At 55.0% G+C, this 18,688-nt stretch overlaps 1 protein-coding gene across 6 annotated transcripts in view; it reads left to right on the top strand.

The window, feature by feature from the left end:
* Positions 1 to 18,688, top strand: part of SHANK2 (SH3 and multiple ankyrin repeat domains 2) — a 554,755-nt gene that overhangs the window by 344,141 nt on the left and 191,926 nt on the right. For all 6 annotated transcript variants that reach the window (XM_069565267.1, XM_069565270.1, XM_069565265.1 and 3 more), the window contains one exon: positions 8,282 to 8,357. In XM_069565267.1, coding sequence (XP_069421368.1) covers positions 8,282 to 8,357 — 76 coding nt within the window. The remainder of the gene's footprint in view (positions 1 to 8,281; positions 8,358 to 18,688) is intronic.

Here is an 18,688-nt window from a genome sequence, read left to right as displayed (position 1 = left end):
CCCAGTGGCCTCCCTCTGGTTGTGTTGGCCCAGGGACGCCTGCCTGGGGCCAGGTTGGAGTCCTCCCTGAGGTCGTGCTGCCCTCGGGGGTGTTAGGAACCCCATACGTTATCACAGTCAACACAGAGCGCAGGAGCTGGAGGCAGGTGTCCACGGCTGCCCCAGCCAGCTGCACCAACGTGGTGGACCCGCCGCCCATCCGGACCCCTGGGTGAAATCCGGAGACGCTGCTTCGATCCACCTGGGTGACAAGAGTTTCTGTCCAGGACAGGGGAGCTGGAAGACAGGGAGGACTCTTATGGTTCAAGAGACATAAGACCCGTGTGAGCCAAGTCGAAGGAGGAAAGCTTCCCCCCACCACCCCATAGGGACGCAGCAGCCTGTCCTGGACCCCGAGGCAGGACGTGTGGCCCAGCGGGTCCCAGAAGCAGGTCTGGAAGCAGGACGTGGGGTCTTTTGGGAGCCAAGCCAGCTCGGCCGTCTCTCTAGGCCTACACACGTCACCACTACCCTGAGCCTCTTGCCTCAACGTCCGTTCTTTTGTGCCCCCAACGAGGTGAGCCCAGTCACAGCCTCGGTGCCCGAGCAGAGGCGTCCTCTGTTTACATGGGGGACAGAGACTGGTCGCTCCTACTCCAGACTTCCTGGAGGGGCTCTGGTGAGCCTGGCTGGCAGTTCCGGTCAGGGCGTGAGGTTCTGAGTACAGACATGGTTGGGGTCTTCCTCTGTCCCAGGGGCAGAAGGATCCTTTTCAAGACGGCTTCCTAGAGAACAGCAAGCCCATCGGGAAGGGACTTGGACCCTCCCCACAAGGCCGTAAGGTCCATTCTGCTGCTGCTGGTCCTGTTTTACAGATGAGAAAACTGAGGCTTGGAGAGGCTCTTTCCTGCCCAGGGCCGTGCCGCTCACTAGGACTAAAGCTCACCTTGCCTTGTCTAGAGGCAGGCTTCCCTCCCTGCCTCTCCTGTCCACTGCAACTCACGAGCGAGGGAGCTGCCCCACGTGGGAGCCAGGTGGGGGTTGGGGCCTTGTGCTCAGCGCTGCTCTGGTGTTCTCACCCTCTCCCCACGGCCATCTCTTGCCCCTACAGCCCACCTCCTCCCCACGCCATGCTTTGAGTCCTTTTAGAGTCTTAATCAGTTTCTTTGAGAAGATTCCCCTTCTTGTTTCCTCTGCTAGGAACTCAGTGCTGCTCGGTGACACTCAAGGCCCAGCGGCCACGAGACCTTCCCCAGCCCCCTCGCCGAGCTGGGAGGGATCCTCTCCCAGCAGCTCTACGGGAAGGGCTATTTCAGATGCTGACTATCTGGATCTCGTCCTGCAATCTGTCACTCCCTTTCACGAGTCGCAAGAGGTATAGGGAATGGAATTTCTAGGGTTTTTTTTTTTTTTTTCCCTCTCACTGTAGATTTTTCTAGGCCATATTCCGAGACAAGCTTTTAGGGCACACCAGCTTAATCATTTTGTAGCCCTCTTCCAGGCAAGGGGGTTCCGTCTCCCGTCACATGGGTGGTGGAGGGGGATGGGTCACCCTGAGAAGGCAGAGCGGCGGTGGGGCCTTTTCATCCGAATATCTGGCTGGATAGTGGAGAAAATGAGAGTCCGGGGCCGCAGGGAGAGGTCGCAGGGCGTCGCCCCCGAGGTCAAGGCCAGGACTCCAGTTTCTCGGTTGGCAGGGGGGGCCGCTTCCACTCGTTAGCGTCGGAATTAAACTCAGTCTTCTGTGCAGTGTCCTCAGCTTGTTCCAGTTTCACACCCAGGGAGGTGGCCGTGCCAACGCTGGAAAAGAACAAAGGGGCCCAGAAACGTGGACTTTTCCCCTTGGCTTGGTTACTCCATAGCTGTTGAGCACCTACTGTGTGCCAGGCTGTGTAGTAGGGGCTGGGGACCCAGCAGTGCAGTGAGCTTCGAGCTGGGGCAGAAAGTCCCAGAGAGACTCTTGCAAGTGCAAAGGCCCCGGGGTGCCAGTGAGTGCGTCAGGTTCAAGGAAGAAAAGAGTTAGTTGCTCAGTCGTGGCCAACTCTTTGAAACCCCTATGGGCTGTAGCGCACCAGGCTCCTCTGTCCATGGGATTCTTCGGGCAAGAATTCTGGAGTGGGTAGCTATTCACTTCTTTAGGGGATCTTCCCCACCCAGGGATCGAAGCCCAGGTTTCCTGAATTGCAGGCAGATTCTTTCCCATCTGAGCCACCAGGGAAGGACAAGAGGAGGCTGGTAGAGCAGGAGTGGAGTGATCCAGAAGGGAAGAGTGGGCAGAGAGGAGGGTTCAGAGGCAGGCAGGGCCTCATCGTGACAGACCTGTGTCCTCAGGGGCCCGAGGAGACAGAGGCAGCTCTGATTTATTTGGGAAACCGTCGGAAAATGGTTGAGCAGAAAAGTGGCGTCACCTGATACGTTTTTCTGAAGCTCATTCTGTATCGAGGTTCAGAAGACGATGGCCATTCAGACTAGAGTGGCAGTGACTGCCGGCCTCCAAGCTGAGCGGGACCAGACGTTTCCGTGGGAAGCGCTGAGCCTGAAACCGGCCCAGGAGGGGGGCCTGGTTGTGAACCACTCACTTCGAGAAGCTTCTGTGTTGTTTAGAAAACATGAGTCACTTAGTTGGTTAGTTTTTCAGCCTCCCTCTCTGATGCTCACAGAGGCCTGTGATGCCTGCCAAGCTCTCTCCGTGTCCAACGGAGTGTGTTCCTATCGCCTCTTGGGTGGTTTTCCACTTTCTTCTAGAAAGAATGGGCATCCTCCATTCTTTGGCCAAACGCAGCCTCGGCCTTGATTTTTGTCTGGTTGGTTGCCAGAGAGCCAGTTCTGCCAGGCTTGGGCAAAGCATGGAGTGTACTGCCTTGCGTGACAGAGAGGACCACGCATCATCTGTGTCAGTCAGCTTATCCGGGGAAAGCTGCGGTGACAAACGTGCCTCTGATCTCAGTGGCCTGAGACCACGAAGGGTTCTTTCCTGCTCACACCACCTGTTTGTCATGCTACCCCAGGGGGCACACACGGGGACCCAGATTCTTACAACAGCCATCATCTCAGACGTTTTGGTTGCCATGCCCACGGGCAAAGAAACAGTAGGGAGGTGAAGGGCGATGAGGGTGGGGGGAATCTCAGGAAGTGAGATGAGTTAGTTTTGGGAAAACTCATTTGGACAAAACAAGTTTTGATGATCCATCCAAGCCCATACCCAGAGGGAATAAAGCCAGAAATCCTGAGTGAGTAGCCTTCATGACCACCAGAAGTGAAAACCCAGGGATTCTCAGCGACAGGCCCGTGTGTCCCTCTGTCCCCGGGCCTAGCTCTCGGCCCCACCTCCCGTTGTGTGCAGACTGCATGGACAGGCTGGTTCTCCCCCTGACGTGCTGTGACGCCCACAGGCTGCCCACAGCCCGCGTCCTCCCACCTCATGGCCAAGATCGCCTTCCTCAGCATCCAGACCTCAGAACGTCTCAGAAAAAGGCCATTGCCCCTCTGTGGGTCATGGATGGGTTGCTGGTGAAGATGCCTCCTCCCAGGGACCCAAGCAGATGCTGACCTACGAGGCTGTGACTTGCAGTGGCTTGGGTGACCTCAGGAAGCTCACTCAACCTCTCTGAGCCTCACCTACCTTACTTGTCAACCAGGAGCAGTACCAGTATTGAGCTCATGCAAATAAAGCACGTAGAAGACGTGTGGATGTTTGGAAACACAGTAGCTGTTGGCAGCTGTCAGCCAGACTCCAGAGGCACAGCGCTGGGGGTCTGTGCTCACAGGATGTCTGACCTTGGGCCTCCTTGAGGAGCAGAGGAGGACCCTAACCCTGCATGCACAGGAGGAACCAGTTAATAGAGTGCTTCCCATTTGCCAAGCACTGTTGCAGCATTTTCCATGTATTAATTCATCTTCCTCAACCATTTCCCTGTGAGTAGGAACTGTTATTATCCCCGCTTTACAAATGAAGAGCCTGGCGACCTGCGGCCAGTCAACAGCAGCGCTAGGCTCTGAATTCAGGCCAGTGTAGCCCCAGAGCCCGCATCCCTCATCATGGCTCCCTGCTGCTTCTGCAACATAGAGGCAAGAAATCCACTGAGCCCCGGCTGCTGCAGGAAGACCAGATAAGGTGAAAGAGTTCATTTACTGAAAAAAAAAAAAGAAAAGCTGGTTTAGCAGCCCCGCAGTGATGATAGTAATGATGGGAATGATGTGAACAGCGGTGTCGGTAGGGATGTGGTGACTGACGGTGGTGATGAGGACGAGGCTGTGATGAGGATGACGGTCAGTAATGGTGAGGATGGTGGTGACGATGGTCATGACGATGGTAAAGATGATGTGATGAACCTATGGTGATGGGGGGTGACGATGGGATGAAGGTGTGTGATGGTGATGATGGTGGTGGTGGCGATGCTGCTGCTGCTATGATGAGGCTGACGGGGGTGGCGCTGGTGACGGTAATGGTGGTGATGGTGATGGACCCCTCTGCTGTCCCTCAGGGCCATATCTCAGAGCGGAAGTCTCACTGTGTCCAGAATCCAGAGGGCAGGGATTGTCCGTGCAGTGGGAGTTTTTCACAAAGCAGTCAGAGATGATATGATCCCCAAAGCTCCCCTTTCTCTTATAAAACTATTGTGGGAGCGGAAGGGAACCCATTATTTTTAAGGCCAGATTAAGAACTTGGTAAATCTCATGTTAGTCTACATCTGTCTCTCTTTTGTCTAAAATTTTCTTGGTTCACAAAATCCCAAACTCTGGGAAACCCTGGCTAGCAGACCTAGAAACGGTCTCTTTCTGGAACATTTGTTTCCTCTGGTAAACACGTGGCCATGTACACACACACACACACACACACACACACGTTGACTACACACTCTGCTCCTGCGACCTGGAACCTCTGACCCCAGCCAGCGGCCGGCACCAGCCAGCTCTTAGAGCCCAGCAATTCCCTAGACAACCAGCACAGAGCCTGCACGTGGGGCTTAAGCAACAGGAAAGAAGCAATTGTAATAATAGTTAACAGCCCATCCCCACAGTCAGTCAGTGGTTTCCTGAGCTGCTTTGGGTTCCAATCGCACTGTCCTTCAGGGCCTGGGGAGTGTGTTGCCCACTCGGATGGCACAGGGATGGCCTGGCCAGACGCTCCGCCCGCCCCACATGCTCCCTGCTCCGCTACACAGCTATCTGACTCCTGGGGCCCTCAGCCCAGCCAGCATCTCCACCCCCAAGACCCTGAGCCCCAGAGAGCAGAGGCCCCACCCTCTCTGAGTCCTCCTAATCCCCGCACGTGGGGCACCAGGCCTGGCCTCCAGGTGGACCTGATGAATAGTAACTGGATGTGAGCACGTGTGTGGTGCGGGATGCCAGGGAGGAGGGCACGTGCAGCCTGGCTGCCAAGCACAGCAGACATGCGTGCAGCCTGGCTGGACCAGTGCCCCCGGGTCCCTCCGACTGCGTGCAGTGTGTTCCTATTTGCTGATTTACAGTGGACTGTTGGGATGAGGTCTGCCAGCTTCGACATCACATGTCTGCCAGGAGTGAGACACCAGAGGTGATACAGAGGGAAGAACTAAGGCCAGATCCCTGCCTTTAAGCACCAAGAGGGCACTCAGCCCTCACCAGGGACCCGTTGGTGTGGTCTGCTGGTTCTCAGCCTGGCCCTGGAGCCCGTCTTCTGGCCGAGGACCCATCCCAGCCCTGCTGTTTGGCAGGCGTCTGCCTTGGCCTCGGCAATCCTCAGCAGACCCATCTATAAAATGGGTCCAGCAGTCTTACCTCCCTCACCAGGCTTCTGTGACCAACAAGTGGGAGCCTGGATGGGCATAAATCGTGACCCAGGGGAGGGACTCAGTACATGTTAGTGAGGACAGAGATGTTACAGACCCAGGTTCTTGGACTCTTTAATCAACAGAAATGGATAAAGAGGCCAGATGAGGATCAGGCCAGGCGTTACTAGGCCTCACGCTGCCCCATGAGGGACAGAGAACAGGCAACTCGCTCCTTTGCCGTGCTCCAGGGAAGCGAGCTGGTTCCTTAAATGGGGTGAGGGGAGGGGCGGGGCGGTGGGTTGGACCAAAGGAGTGACTGAGGTGGTCTGCCCACCCCCTCGGCGGTGCCGTGTGCAGAGATCTCGCGCGGCACCTGCTTTGGTCCTTGTTCCTCGGAAGGGGCCGCTGGGCGTTTTGATCTCTGTGTGTCTTGAACAGAATCTGCCCCAACTGCACGGGCACGTGCTTGTCTCCAGTTCCTTTGAGTTTCTCTGTATCTGTCACTGGAGGGAATGTTTGTCCGGGTGCAAACACTGCAGCGCGGGGTCCCACATCCCAGCCTGTCCCAAAGACAGTGCTGACAAAGCAAAGACAGACGCCAAGCAGAGGCGAGTGGCTCTCTCCACGGCGAGGACACGCGGGGATAGGAAGGGTGGCATGAGATGGACCGAAAGTAGGGGAGCCACCCTTGGCTGGACTTGGCGGGACCTGCAGAGTGGCACACGTACGCCCTCCCCAGGGGTCATGACGGGCAGGTGAGTGGGTACAGGAGCAGCGCTTGGATCAGGGCCTGGGACCCAGCCAGTGCTCAGCGTCAGGGACCACGATGGGGATGCGGCTGTTACCGAGATTCAGGGAATTTTAACTTTCGTATCATCGCAGCCTCAGGTGGAGTGATGGGAGAGGCTGGGGGAGCCGAGTCCCAGAGAACCTTTAAGGCAGTGGTAGCTGCTGTGACACGCAGGTCCCTGGAGTGTAGCACAAGGCAGGACAAGTGTGCTACCCACTTTAACAGCTAACGCACAGCGACCCAGGCATTGCTAGGAATCCTTGAGGATCCCATCATCCTCTTGGGCCTGGGAGTCCTAGCTTTGAGGTGGGAGAAGCAGCAAGAGAGGGTATGGAGAGCTCCCTGGCCTGCATAGAAGCCAAGCTTGGAAGGGACACACACACACACCCCTCTCCCTTCCCCTCCTGCAGTGGTGTGTGCTCAAGTTCCATTGGTGAGAGCTGGTCATGTGGCCATGCCTGGCTGCAGGGGGGTGCTGGGAAATGTAGTCCTAAGCTGGCCACCTGGTCCTCTCCCCACCCCACCCCCAAAGGCAACACCACACTTTATATTAATAGAAGGGGGTGTGTATTTTTGCTGCATCAGCTGCCTCTGAGCCTGAAAGGAGTCAACTGTTATCAGGCATACCCTACTCAACGCCCTTGTGGTTGTTCACATTTCCACTGAAAATGTGCTTTTGGGTTTGGATAAAATTACATTTTCTTTGAAACGTGGAGTCGGGGAGACGGACAACAGAGTTACAAGGGTTTACGTGAGATTTGAGCTATCCTCCTGAAGCCAACCACGAAATTTCTCTGTATTTTTCCCAGGGTTTGGGAGAGAGGGTATGCAGGAGGTTTGGGGGGGAAATACCTGAACAGTAAGCCAGAAGCAGCCATATTTTTTGCCTTTGTGCTGTTGTGGGCTTTTCCCCCACAGCTCTGAGCTATCAATTAAGTCTAACTACACCATTCATATAATTTCCCGTGAAATTTACCTCGAAATCTGCTGAGTTAGAGAAGTAAGGAGAGGACTTAATTAGGAACTTAATCATCTTTGTTTGGTTTTTGTTTGTTTTAGGAGAAAGTCATGATAATCGGGGGGTTCCCAGGTGGCACAGTGGTAAAGAATCCACCTGCCAATGCAGGAGACGCAAGAGACCCAAGTTCGATCCCTGGGTTGGGAAGATCCCCTGGAGAAGGAAATGGCAACCCACTCCAGTATTCTTGCCTGGGAGATCCCATGCACAGAGGGGCCTGGGGGGTGCTACAGTCCGTGGGGACTCAAAGAGTTGGACACAACTGAGTGACTGAACACATAAGCAATAATAAGCAAAATAGTAATAAACATTCTTTTTTCCCCAAAGCAGTCATCCACAGGTTCTCACCTTTGCTGGCGGCTGGGCAGCATCACTTCAGAATACCGTTCTAGCAGGTTCCATGTGCCGAGTGGGCCACCACTGTTCCCGCTGGGACCTGCACGGCCCTGTCTTCTTTGCAGAGCTCATCTTCTACCACCTGAGGACCCTGGAACTTAGCCTCCACTGGGGACCGGAGCTCGGGACTCTCCAGCAGTCATCCTTGGCGTTCATCTGCATCCCCCACAGTTTGCAAAGTTTGGCCACAGAGCAGGGCCTCATCTCTCTCCCAGATCTTTCCCCAGGAGAAGCGGGTCCCACACTTCCGAGGTCAGACAAAGGCGGGGGCCCGGCCAGCCTCTCATGGTCTCAGCGTTTGGGGACCATGACTTTCTAAGTGATGTCTCTCTTCCCTCTCTGCAGAAACTCGTGCAGACCGCAGCAAGAAACTCTTCAGGCACTACACAGTCGGCTCCTACGACAGCTTCGATGCCTCCAGGTAAGACGTGGTTCCTCCTGCCAGGCCCCCTCCGCTCAAAGATGCTCATAGGTGTCAGGAAGGCGCTGGACCATCCTGCATGGAGCACTCAGGTCCTTGGCTCATTTCCTTCTGTGTGTCCCCTGTCACCCCGCCCCCCCCACCCCTGTGGACATGGGCTGGAATGTTGGAGACCACCATCTTCCAGAGGACCCGCTCGAGAAGTGGTCTCCGGGCCACCTGCGGCTCGCAGTCGGGCTGGAGCCCACGGGTGGGGGCTCAGGGGAGAGGAGGAGGAGAGCCTGGCCTTGTTTGAGGGGAAAGAGGGACAAGTGGGCAAGATGACGTTACTGGGGCGCAGGAGCCTGGAGATGGCCCCACGTGGCAGCGTCTTCCTGGGGGACATGAGGGTGCCTCCAACTCCCACCTCATTTGCATCTTCCCTGCTCCTCCGGCCACTGAGCTGAAGATTTGGTCAGAGGAGGGCTCATCCTGGTGACCTGAAACCTGGCAGGCCTTGCAGGAGGGGCGGGTTTGCTTTCTGGATCCTTCAGAAGTGGCTCATTTGGTTCCTGCAGAGAGCATTGTGGCACGGGACGGGGGTTCAGATTTTCCAGCAGAAACACACTCATGTAACGCAGGGAGCCCTTCGTCGGGTCCCGGGCACCTCTGCCTTTTAGCTTTGGGGGCTGTGGAGGCGGCCGGGGTTCTGCTGGGCGAGGGGGAGTGCCGTTTTGGGCCACGACTCCAAGAAGAGCTGGGAGCGAGCAGCACTTGCGGCCTGTGTTCCCGCCGCGGCGTCAGTTTCTCTGGCTCTGACTGTCCCCAGGCGCGAAGTTTCTCTGTCCCGTCATCCAGACTAAGGGTTCTTACTGGACGAGGCGGGGGCGGGGGGCTCAGTGAGGACCAGCCTGGGAAGCAGAGGAGGCAGGGCACACGCTCGAGCTCCGCCTCGCCAGACGGCCAACCGGCCCCCGTCTGGAGTTCCCTGCCCTCCTCACCTCCCGAGAAGTTCCGGGCTGTGGAAGGATCTGGACCCCTGCCCTTGGTTCTCCCCGGACTCTCTCGGTGGGATCTTAATGCTCGTCTGCCTTCTGAGGGGTGGAACCTGGTTTCATGTGTTTGTTTTTACTGAGTTAAAATTGCCGTAACCTCAAGTGACCATAAAGCGCCCAGTTCAGCAGCATTTAGTGTTGTGCAGCCATCGCCTTTATTGGGCTCCCCTGGGGGCTCAGCGGTAAAGAACCTGCCTGCCGGTGCAGGAGACACAGGTCCAGTCCCTCGTCCGGGAAGATCCCCTGGTCAAGGACGTGGCACCCCACTCCAGTACTGTTGCCTGGGAAATCCCATGGACAGAGGGGCCTGGTGGTGCTACAGTCCGTGGAGTCACGGAGTTGGCTACGACTTAGCAGCTAAACAACAACATCACCTTTATCTGGTTCCAAAGCATTTCTGTTGCCCCGAAAAGAAGCCCCCTAACCCATGAAGCAGTCTCCATGCTTCCCTGCCCCATGCCCCTGCAGCCACCAATCCGCTTTCTGTCGCTGAGGATTTGCCTGCTCTGGACATCTCCCAGAAATGGAATCCTACGGTGTGTAGCCTTCTGCGAGCGGCTTCTTGACTTAGTAGAATATTTTCAAGGTTTGTCCATGCTTTAGCATGTGTTAACACTTCATCCCTTTTTTTCCTCTAATTTTTTATTGAGGTGAAATACAAGTGGGCTTCCCTGAGAGCTCAGTTGGCAGAAAATCTGCCTGCAATGCAGGAGACTCTGGTTCGATTCCTGGGTCAGAAAGATCCGCTGGAGAAGGCATAGGCTACCCACTGCAGAATTCTTGGGCTTCCCTGGTGGCTCAGCTGGTAAAGAATCCTCCTGCAATGCAGGAGACCTGGGTTCAATCCCCGAGTTGGGAGGATCCCCTGAAGAAAGGAAAGGCTACCCATTCTCCAGTATTCTAGCCTGGAGAATTTCATGGACTGTACAGTGCATGGGGTTGCAAGGAGTCAGACACAACTGAGCGACACTCGCTTTCAGTGCAAGATGCAAGTAACGAAATTTTCCACCATGACCATGTGTAAGTGTGTAGGTCAGTGGCACATTGCTGTTGTTCAGGCGCTCAGTCGTGTCTGACTCTTTGCAGCCCCCTGAACTGCAGTTGTTTTCAATCGCTCAGTCGTGTCCGACTCTTTGCGACCCAGTGGACTGCAGCACGCCAGGCCTCCCTGTTCTCGCTGTCTCCCGAGCTTGCTCAGACTCATGTCCTTTGAGTCAGTGACCCCATCATAACCATGTCTGAGCGCACAGCTCAGTGGCGTCAGGTACGTTCACGTTGGTCTCTGGCGGTTACCGCCATCCATTGCCAGAAAATTGTCATCTTTCCAACCTGACCCTCTGTCCCCATTAAACCTTCACTCCCCACCCCCTCCCCCAGCTCATGGCCCCCACCGGCCTGCTTTCTGTCTCTAGGAATCTGCTCTAGGGGCCTCCTCCTAAGTGGAATCACACGCTATTTGTCGTTGTATGTCTCGCTGCTTTCACCGAGCATAACGTCCTCAAGATCTGTCTGTGTCGTACCAGGTGTCAGAATAGCCTTCCTTTTTGAGGCTGAATAATATCCCGTCGTGGGGAGGGACCACGTTTTGTGTGTCCATTCATCCGGGGATGGGCGCTTGAGCTGCCTCTACCTTCCGGCTGTTGTAAATAGGCTGCTGTGGACACTTGTGTACAAGTGTTTCTGTGAACACCTGTTTCCAGGTCTTTTGTGTGTATACCTAGGCGGGGAGCTGCTGGGTTTAGTGTTTCCCTGCCCCAGCCTCCCTTCTCTCATAAACAAGATGTGCTGGAACAGAAATGTGATTCCAAGCAGAGTAGCCAGTCCCCTCTTTCAGAGGGCTTTCGGGCTCTTCAGACCTTGCTGAGACTGCCCACCGCCTGACCCTAAAAGCCCAGGCTGTGGGCTTGGCCGCCAGCACAGTCCAGAAAGGGTGCTCAGAGAAGCGATGGTTTCCAGGGAGTCAGGCCTGCCCCTGGCTTCTGCTGCTGAGTCTCTATCTGGGTCAGACGAGTTGTTTGTGCCTCAGCAGGAGGCCCCCCGTCAAAGTGGACCCTGGGCTCATGGTCATAGTCAGCACGCTGTCACACTTGGCTTCCATTCTAGCAGGGAGGGGCGCCTGAGGCTCCAAAAAAACTCTGGGAGCTGTTGCCATGGTGACTTGGAGGGCTGTCCAGGCTGGGAGTGGGGCTTTGAGGGAAGGGGCCTTCTGAGAGCTGGGAGGGCTGGGTGTGGCTCACCCACAGGCTGTGGCCTTGGCAGAGCCGTGTCCCCACGAGATCCGTCACCAGCAGAGAGTAGCCAGCAGGCCACCCTCGGCGTGTGTGTGTGTGTGTGAAGGCGGGTGGGTACGCACACTCAGCGCTCGAGACGGGCTGGGCTGCTTCCCCGCAGAGGCACCGTGGAAGGGCCTGACCTGATTGAGCTGGGAGGAGAGAAGACCCTGGGGCTGGGCGGTCTGGGCCACGTGTTCTGTGACTGAGAACAGGTCCAGAGAGCAGCAGGGATGTCTGCTGTAGCTCGGCCAGCAGAGGACGTGTGGAGCCCTCCTGGCTACTGAGCGACAGCACAGAGCCTCCCCCCATCTAGGGAGGAAGTCACGCAGGGTGGGCATCATCTTGGTGGAATGTCACAGAAGTCTGGACCAGATGACCTCCGAGATGGGGGCCACGTCAGCATCCCCGTTTTGTCCGCAGATGAAGGCTTGGGTTCTCCCTGTGTGCTAAGTACCTGTTGTGGGCCAGTACCCGAGATCATAGAGGGGGAGGACTGTGGGCCACACCTGGGTCACATGGTAGCTGCTGAGCAGATGGCAGAAGCTCTGGCCTTGACCGCACTTTGGAAGCCAGCCCTCCTTTCCCACAAGGAGTCACACAGGCCCCACGTGGGCCCCACGTGACGTGGTGTTGCCACGAAAGAAATCAGAATGACGACCGTTCTGTTTGTTAACTTCCTGCCTCATGCCAGCCACCTTGCATGGATCACAGCACCACTGACCAGTGACCCTGAGCCACCTGGAACACTGGTGTCATCGTCCACTTGGCAGGAGGACCCTGGAGAGGAGATGGCGGGGGTAGGGGGCAAGTTAGGGACTTGGCGCTCAGCCACGTGAGTGTCTGAGCATCAGAGTGCACAGCCCATGCCTTCTGCACCCCTCTCCCGGGGTGAAGCTGTTACTGCCCCGGGCTGGCCCAGGGAGCAGCCTGGGATTGAGGAAGATGGGTGAGGGTGAGAGGCCAGATTTTCTGTCAGGACAGAAGCACCGCCCCATGGAGGGTGTTGGGAGGTGGGAGCAGTGACGTTGCCTTGTTTACCACAGCACCTGTGAGCTTTTCCATAAAGGGCGCAGGGGCCCACCTGTGGGATCCTGCCGCGGCCCCCAGCTGACCTTATCCAGACTGTGAGTTTGGCAGAGGCATTGGAGGGCGGGCAGTGAGGCAGCCTGGGGCCCCTGGGTGCCATCGTCTCCCAGGCCTGGCAGGGGCAGCTCCAGAGTGGATGTTGAAGTGAGAGGCTGACCTCTGGTCCTCTGGGTGAGCGGCAAAGAGCGTCCAGGGGGCTTGCATGCTGTAGTGTGGCCTCACACCAGCTGGGCACTTGGTTAGCCCACTTCCAGATGCATGATAGACGCAGAGGTCTGGGGGCCGCTGCAGCCTCCAGGCCTATCACCCATGGTAGCCTGGACTGGTGGCTCGGGGCTCAGGCCTCCCCTTGTCAGAGGCAGATGTGGTCAAAGGAAATGCCACAGGAAGCAAGACTCAGTGGAGACAGTTTCTGAATCAGTCAGGAGGTTTCTCCCCTTCCCACCCCCTCTCACATCAGAAACTTGACTCGGAGACTCAGAGCTGAGGGCGCAAGGGCGCGGACACACCCAGTCATGGTAGAGCGTGTCTGGTTGCTTGAGCTGATTCCCGCCTCAGATTCCCTGCCATCTACCCACCCTGCACGTGATAGAAGGATCTAGAAACGTGGACACATGTCCAGGTCAGAAGGCAGAGGGCGTGGGGCTGTTTCTACAACAGAACCTTAAGGTAGTTCAATGTCATATTTTAAAACACTTCTCAACTGAGGAAATAGCGTCTCAAGTTCTCAGTGTCTTAAATTGGATCCCCAGCCTCATTAGGGTGGGGCATCCAGGGGAGGTCTATCTGGGACAGGCAGGGGGGACCCCAGCATCTCACCCCAGGACGATTAGACTCCATCTGTCCATCCATCTATCTGCCTGCCAGGTACGCATCTGTCCAACTACCTGTCCACTCAGCCAGACAGCCAGCTAGCTGTCTTCCCAGTCATCTACCCACCCGTCCATCCAACCACCCAACCATCCAACCACCCACCCACCCAACCATCCAACCACCCTCCCAACCATCCATCCACCCACCATCCATCCACCCACCCACCCACCCGTCCATCCACCCACCCACCCAACCATCCAACCACCCACCCACCCACCCATCCATCCACCCACCCAACCATCCAACCACCCACCATCCATCCACCCACCCACCCGTCCATCCACCCACCCACCCGTCCATCCAACCACCCACCTGTCCATCCAACCACCCACCCACCCAACCATCCAACAACCCACCCACCCACCCATCCATCCACCCATCCACCCAACCACCCACCCGTCCATTCAACCACCCACCCACCATCCATCCACCCACCCACCATCCATCCACCCACCCACCATCCATCCACCCACCCACCCGTCCATCCACCCACCCACCCATCCATCCACCCACCCACCCATCCATCCAACCACCCACCCGTCCATCCATTTGCCCATTCATCCCCCCATCCATTCATCCCCTCCATCCCTTTGTCCATCTATCAGCCAGCACTCATCAAAACCTAACTATTCAGGATGTTAAAGATATGGGAGTAAACAGGACAAGCTCAGTCTCTGACCTCATGTAGCTTAAAGTCTAATTAGTGAAGAAAACAACAAGCTGAACAAATAAATAAACCAAAAAACCACCCCTCTTTGTGGTTATGCTATGAAGTGGGTCAGTGGTACCATCAGGCAGCCCCTTGGGCAGGCTGCAGAAGGCTCACTCTGGCTAGGGAGCCAGCGAAGGGCTCTCAGAGGAAGTGACTTTTTTAGCTGTTATGTCACGTCTGACGATATGCGACCCCGTGCACGGTAGCCCGCCAGGCTCCTCTGTCCATGGGATGCTGCAGGCGGGAACACTGGAGTGGGTTGCCATTTCCTCCTCCAGGGGATCTTCCCAACCCAGAGATAAACCTGCGGCTCCTGCACTGGCAGGCGGGCTCTTGACCACAGAGGCAACGTGGGGGAGCCCACTGAGGCGGGATCAGCAAATGCTGCAACACGGATGAGAAGCGCCTGACGGCGGCAGGGAGCCCGGAGAGCAGGAAGGACAAGGTCAGGGCAGACCTGGGGCTTCATGGAAGGCGTGTGTGTTTCTCACACTTGGAGAAGGGGAGACTGGGGGGCTCCAAGCCCAAGAGGGACATGGTCTGGTCCACGTGGCCACAGGAAAGCAGCGGATGAATGGACGAGTTTTGAGACCTTCACCGCCATCCTGGTGTGGTTTGGCAATGGTGGGTTGGGCTGGGGAGGAGGTGGGAGTGGAAGGGTGGATGGAGGCAAGGGACGGGGTGATGCCGGAGTGGCCGGGCCACGCCGAGGCCTGGAGGCGGGGGTGACGGACACCAGGGTGGGGGCCCTCCCCTCTCCCTTGGGCTTTACAGGGAGGGGCCCCCGGAGGTAAGGGGGTCAGACCCAGTCCTTCCAGCAGCTCTGCTGCACGGGCAGCTTCTCACATGCTCGGAAGGATCGTGCTCACAAACGAGGGTCTCCGAAGGTGCTCGATTTCATCATTCATCCCCCTTAGTGAGGCCAGTTTGCACTTAGAGATTGAATTAGCAGGGTGGCCAATCTCGTCTGTTCACCAGATGAACATCACCGTCCGCAGCTACTTATTTTCTTGGCTTTCAGACATCATAGTCCAATTTTTATCTTTTGAAAATGGTAATTGGAAATAGATACACACGTTAAAAAATTCAGCATGCCCACAAGTGCTACCGAATGTAGAGCGCGCCTGCCTCTCATCCTCACCGCGCAGCTGGTTCTCTCCCTGGGGAGCGCTTCCGTTCCTGGTTTCCTGAGGCTCTTTCCAGGGATGGTCTCAGCACGTGCATCCTGTGTGCGTGCTCAGGTGCTCCAGTCGTGTCTGGCTCTTTGAGACCCCTGACCGACTGGCTCCTCTGTCCATGGGACTCTCCAGGCAAGAACACTGAAGTGGATTGCCATTTCCTCCTCCAGGGGATCCTCCCGACCCAGGGATCGAACTTGTGTCTCCTGCACCTCGTGCGTTGGCAGGCAGATTCTTTACCACTTGAGCCGCCTGGGAAGCCCCAGGTGGTGCATATTGTCTGAAGCCTTTTAAAGCCCTTGAAAATAGAGCATCCTGAGTTTTCGATCTGACTTTCCAACCAAGTCCCTGTGTGACCTTGGGCAACTCGCTGTCCAGCTCGGTGCCTCGGTCCCTGACCCGCCCCCCAACCTGGCTCCCAGAGTGCAGATCATGCTCCTGACTCTTGCCGTATCCCCAGCGGTGTTCATGTCAGGATGAATGAGATATGTGTTTGGTGCTTGCAGCTCCTTCGAAGCATGTGCTATATAAATCCAGAGGGATGCTGGATGTGGACGCGTGTGTGGGTAGCTGGCTTTCCTTTGAAACCCTAGCTCTGTGTTCTGGAAGACTGCCTCAGCGTGTAGGTAGTAAGAACTGAATGGCAAGGCGTTGATTTTCCCCCATTCTTCCTGCACCATCATTTTATATTTCTCCATTTTTTATTATTCCTTAGACTCAAGAAGGGGGGATCCATCTCTGAGGATGTGCGCTAGCTAGATCCATAAGGAAAAGCACTCTTGTTCTCCTCCTTCGTAATTGATGACTGGACCCAGGAGTTGGGCATGGAGCTTTGGGGCAGCTCCTTTGGGAGACAGAAAGAGGTGGTTTTACTTTTTAGTTGATGCGTGTCTGTATTTTTAATTTTTGAATTTGTACACGTCTGTATTTTTGTGCACACGCGTGAAAGCTCGGTCCTGTCAGACCCTTTGCGACCCCGCGGAATGTAGCCCACCAGGCTCCTCTGTCCATGGGATTTCCCAGACAAGAATATAGTCTGTGGAGTTCTCCAGGCCAGAATACTGGAGTGGGCAGCCTTTCCCTCCTCCAGGGGATCTTCCCAACCCAGGGATCGAACCCAGGTCTCCTGCATTGCAGGCGGATTCCTTACCAGCTGAGCCACAGGGGAAGTCCTGTTGTGATTCCACACAAGCACTCTTCTCTGCAGCCTGGCCCCTCCTTTCTTTTTCCCCTCTCTCCTCCTCACCCAATTCATCACAAGGGACTGAGCAGCCTACCCTCCACCCCACCCCCACCACTGCAAGTCGGCCCCCAGCACCTGTCCACCCTCTGACCCTCCACTGTCTGACAGCACAGGAGACCCACTCCTTACTCTCTCTCAGGCTAAGATTTTCCCTCCCTTCACAGATTTTGCTTCAAGTGCTACAGACATATAACAAAATAAGTCACCAATTTAAGTGAATCACAAGGCAGGGCTGGAAAAGGAGGAAAGTGTTGTCTTTCCACCTCTCCCAGCCTCATCCACACAGCCCCACATGGCAGAGTCAGACAGTCAGTTCACTCCCTCAGTCGTGTCCGACTTTGTGACCCCATGGACCACAGCATTCCAGGCTTTCCTGTCCATCACCAACTCCGGGAGCTTACTCAAACTCATGTCTGTCGATTTGGTGATGCGATCCAGCCATCTCATCCTCTGCCGTCCCCTTTTCCTCCTGCCTTCAGGCTTGCCCAGCATCAGGGTCTTTTCCAATCAGTCAGCTCTTGACATCAGGTGGCCAAAGTATTGGAGTTTCAGCTTCAGCATCAGTTGTTCCAATGAATACTCAGGACTGATTTCCTTTAGGATTGATTGGTTGGATCTCCTTGCAGTCCAAGGGTCTCTCAAGAGTCTTCTCCAACACCGTAGTTCAAAAATCAATTCTTTACTGCTCAGCTTTCTTTATGGGCCAACTCTCACATCCATACATGACTACTGGAAAACCCATAGCTTTGACTAGATGGACCTTTGTTGGCAAATTCATGTCTCTGCTTTTTAATATGCTGTCTAGGTTGGTCATAGCCTTTGTTTCAAGGAGCAAGTGTCTTTTAATTTCATGGCTGCAGTCACCATCTGCAGTGATTTTGCAGCCCAAAAAAGTAAAGTCAGCCACTGTTTCCACTGTTTACCCATCTATTTGCCATGAAGTGATGGGACTGGATGCCATGATCTTAGTTTTTTGAATGTTGAGCTTTAAGCCAGCTTTTTCACTCTTCTCTTTCACTTTCATCAAGAAGCTCTTTAGTTCCCCTTTGCTTTCTGCCATAAGGGTGGTGTAATCTGCATATCTGAGGTTATTGATATTTCTCCCACCAATCTTGATTCCAGCTTGTGTTTCTTCCAGTCCAGCGTTTCTCATGATGTACTCTGCATAGAAGTTAAATAAGCAGGGTGACAATATACAGCCTAGACGTACTCCGTTCCCTGTTTGGAACCAGTCTGTTGCTCCATGTCTGGTTCTAACTCTTGCTTCTTGACCAGCAGACAGATTTCTCAGGAGGTAGGTCAGGTGGTCTGGTATTCCCATCTCTTGAAGAATTTTCCAGTTTGTTGTGATCCACACAGTCAAAGACTTTGGCGTAGTCAATAAAGTAGTAGATGTTTTTCTGGAACTCTCTTGGTTTTTCCATGATCCAACAAATGTTGGCAATTTGATCTCTGGTTCCTCTGCCTTTTCTAAATCCAGCTTGAACATTTGGAAGTTCTTGGTTCACATACTATTGAAGCCTAGCTTGGAGAATTTTGAGCATTACTTTGCTACCGTGTGAGATGAATGCAATTGTGCAGTAGTTTGAACATTCTTTGGCATTGTCTTTCTTTGGGATTGGAATGAAAACTGACCTTTTCCAGTCCTGTGGCCACTGCTGAGTTTTCCAAATTTGCTGGCATATTGAGTGCAGCACTTTCACAGCATCATCTTTTAGGATTTGAAATAGCTCAACTGGAATTCTGTTATCTCTACTAGCTTTGTTCATGGTGATGCTTTCTAAGGCCCATTTGACTTCTCATTCCAGAATGTCTTTCTCTAGGTGAGTGATCACACCGTAGTGATTATCTGGGTCATGAAGATCTTTTTTGTATAGTTCTGTGTATTCTTGCCACCTTTTGTTAATATCTTCTGCTTCTGTTAGGTCCATA

This window comes from Ovis canadensis, chromosome 21 (assembly GCF_042477335.2).
Source record: "Ovis canadensis isolate MfBH-ARS-UI-01 breed Bighorn chromosome 21, ARS-UI_OviCan_v2, whole genome shotgun sequence".
In the NCBI taxonomy this organism is placed as follows: Eukaryota; Metazoa; Chordata; class Mammalia; order Artiodactyla; family Bovidae; genus Ovis; species Ovis canadensis.
Note: the sequence above shows the minus strand (reverse complement) of the source record. Positions and strands in the feature narration are given on the sequence as shown.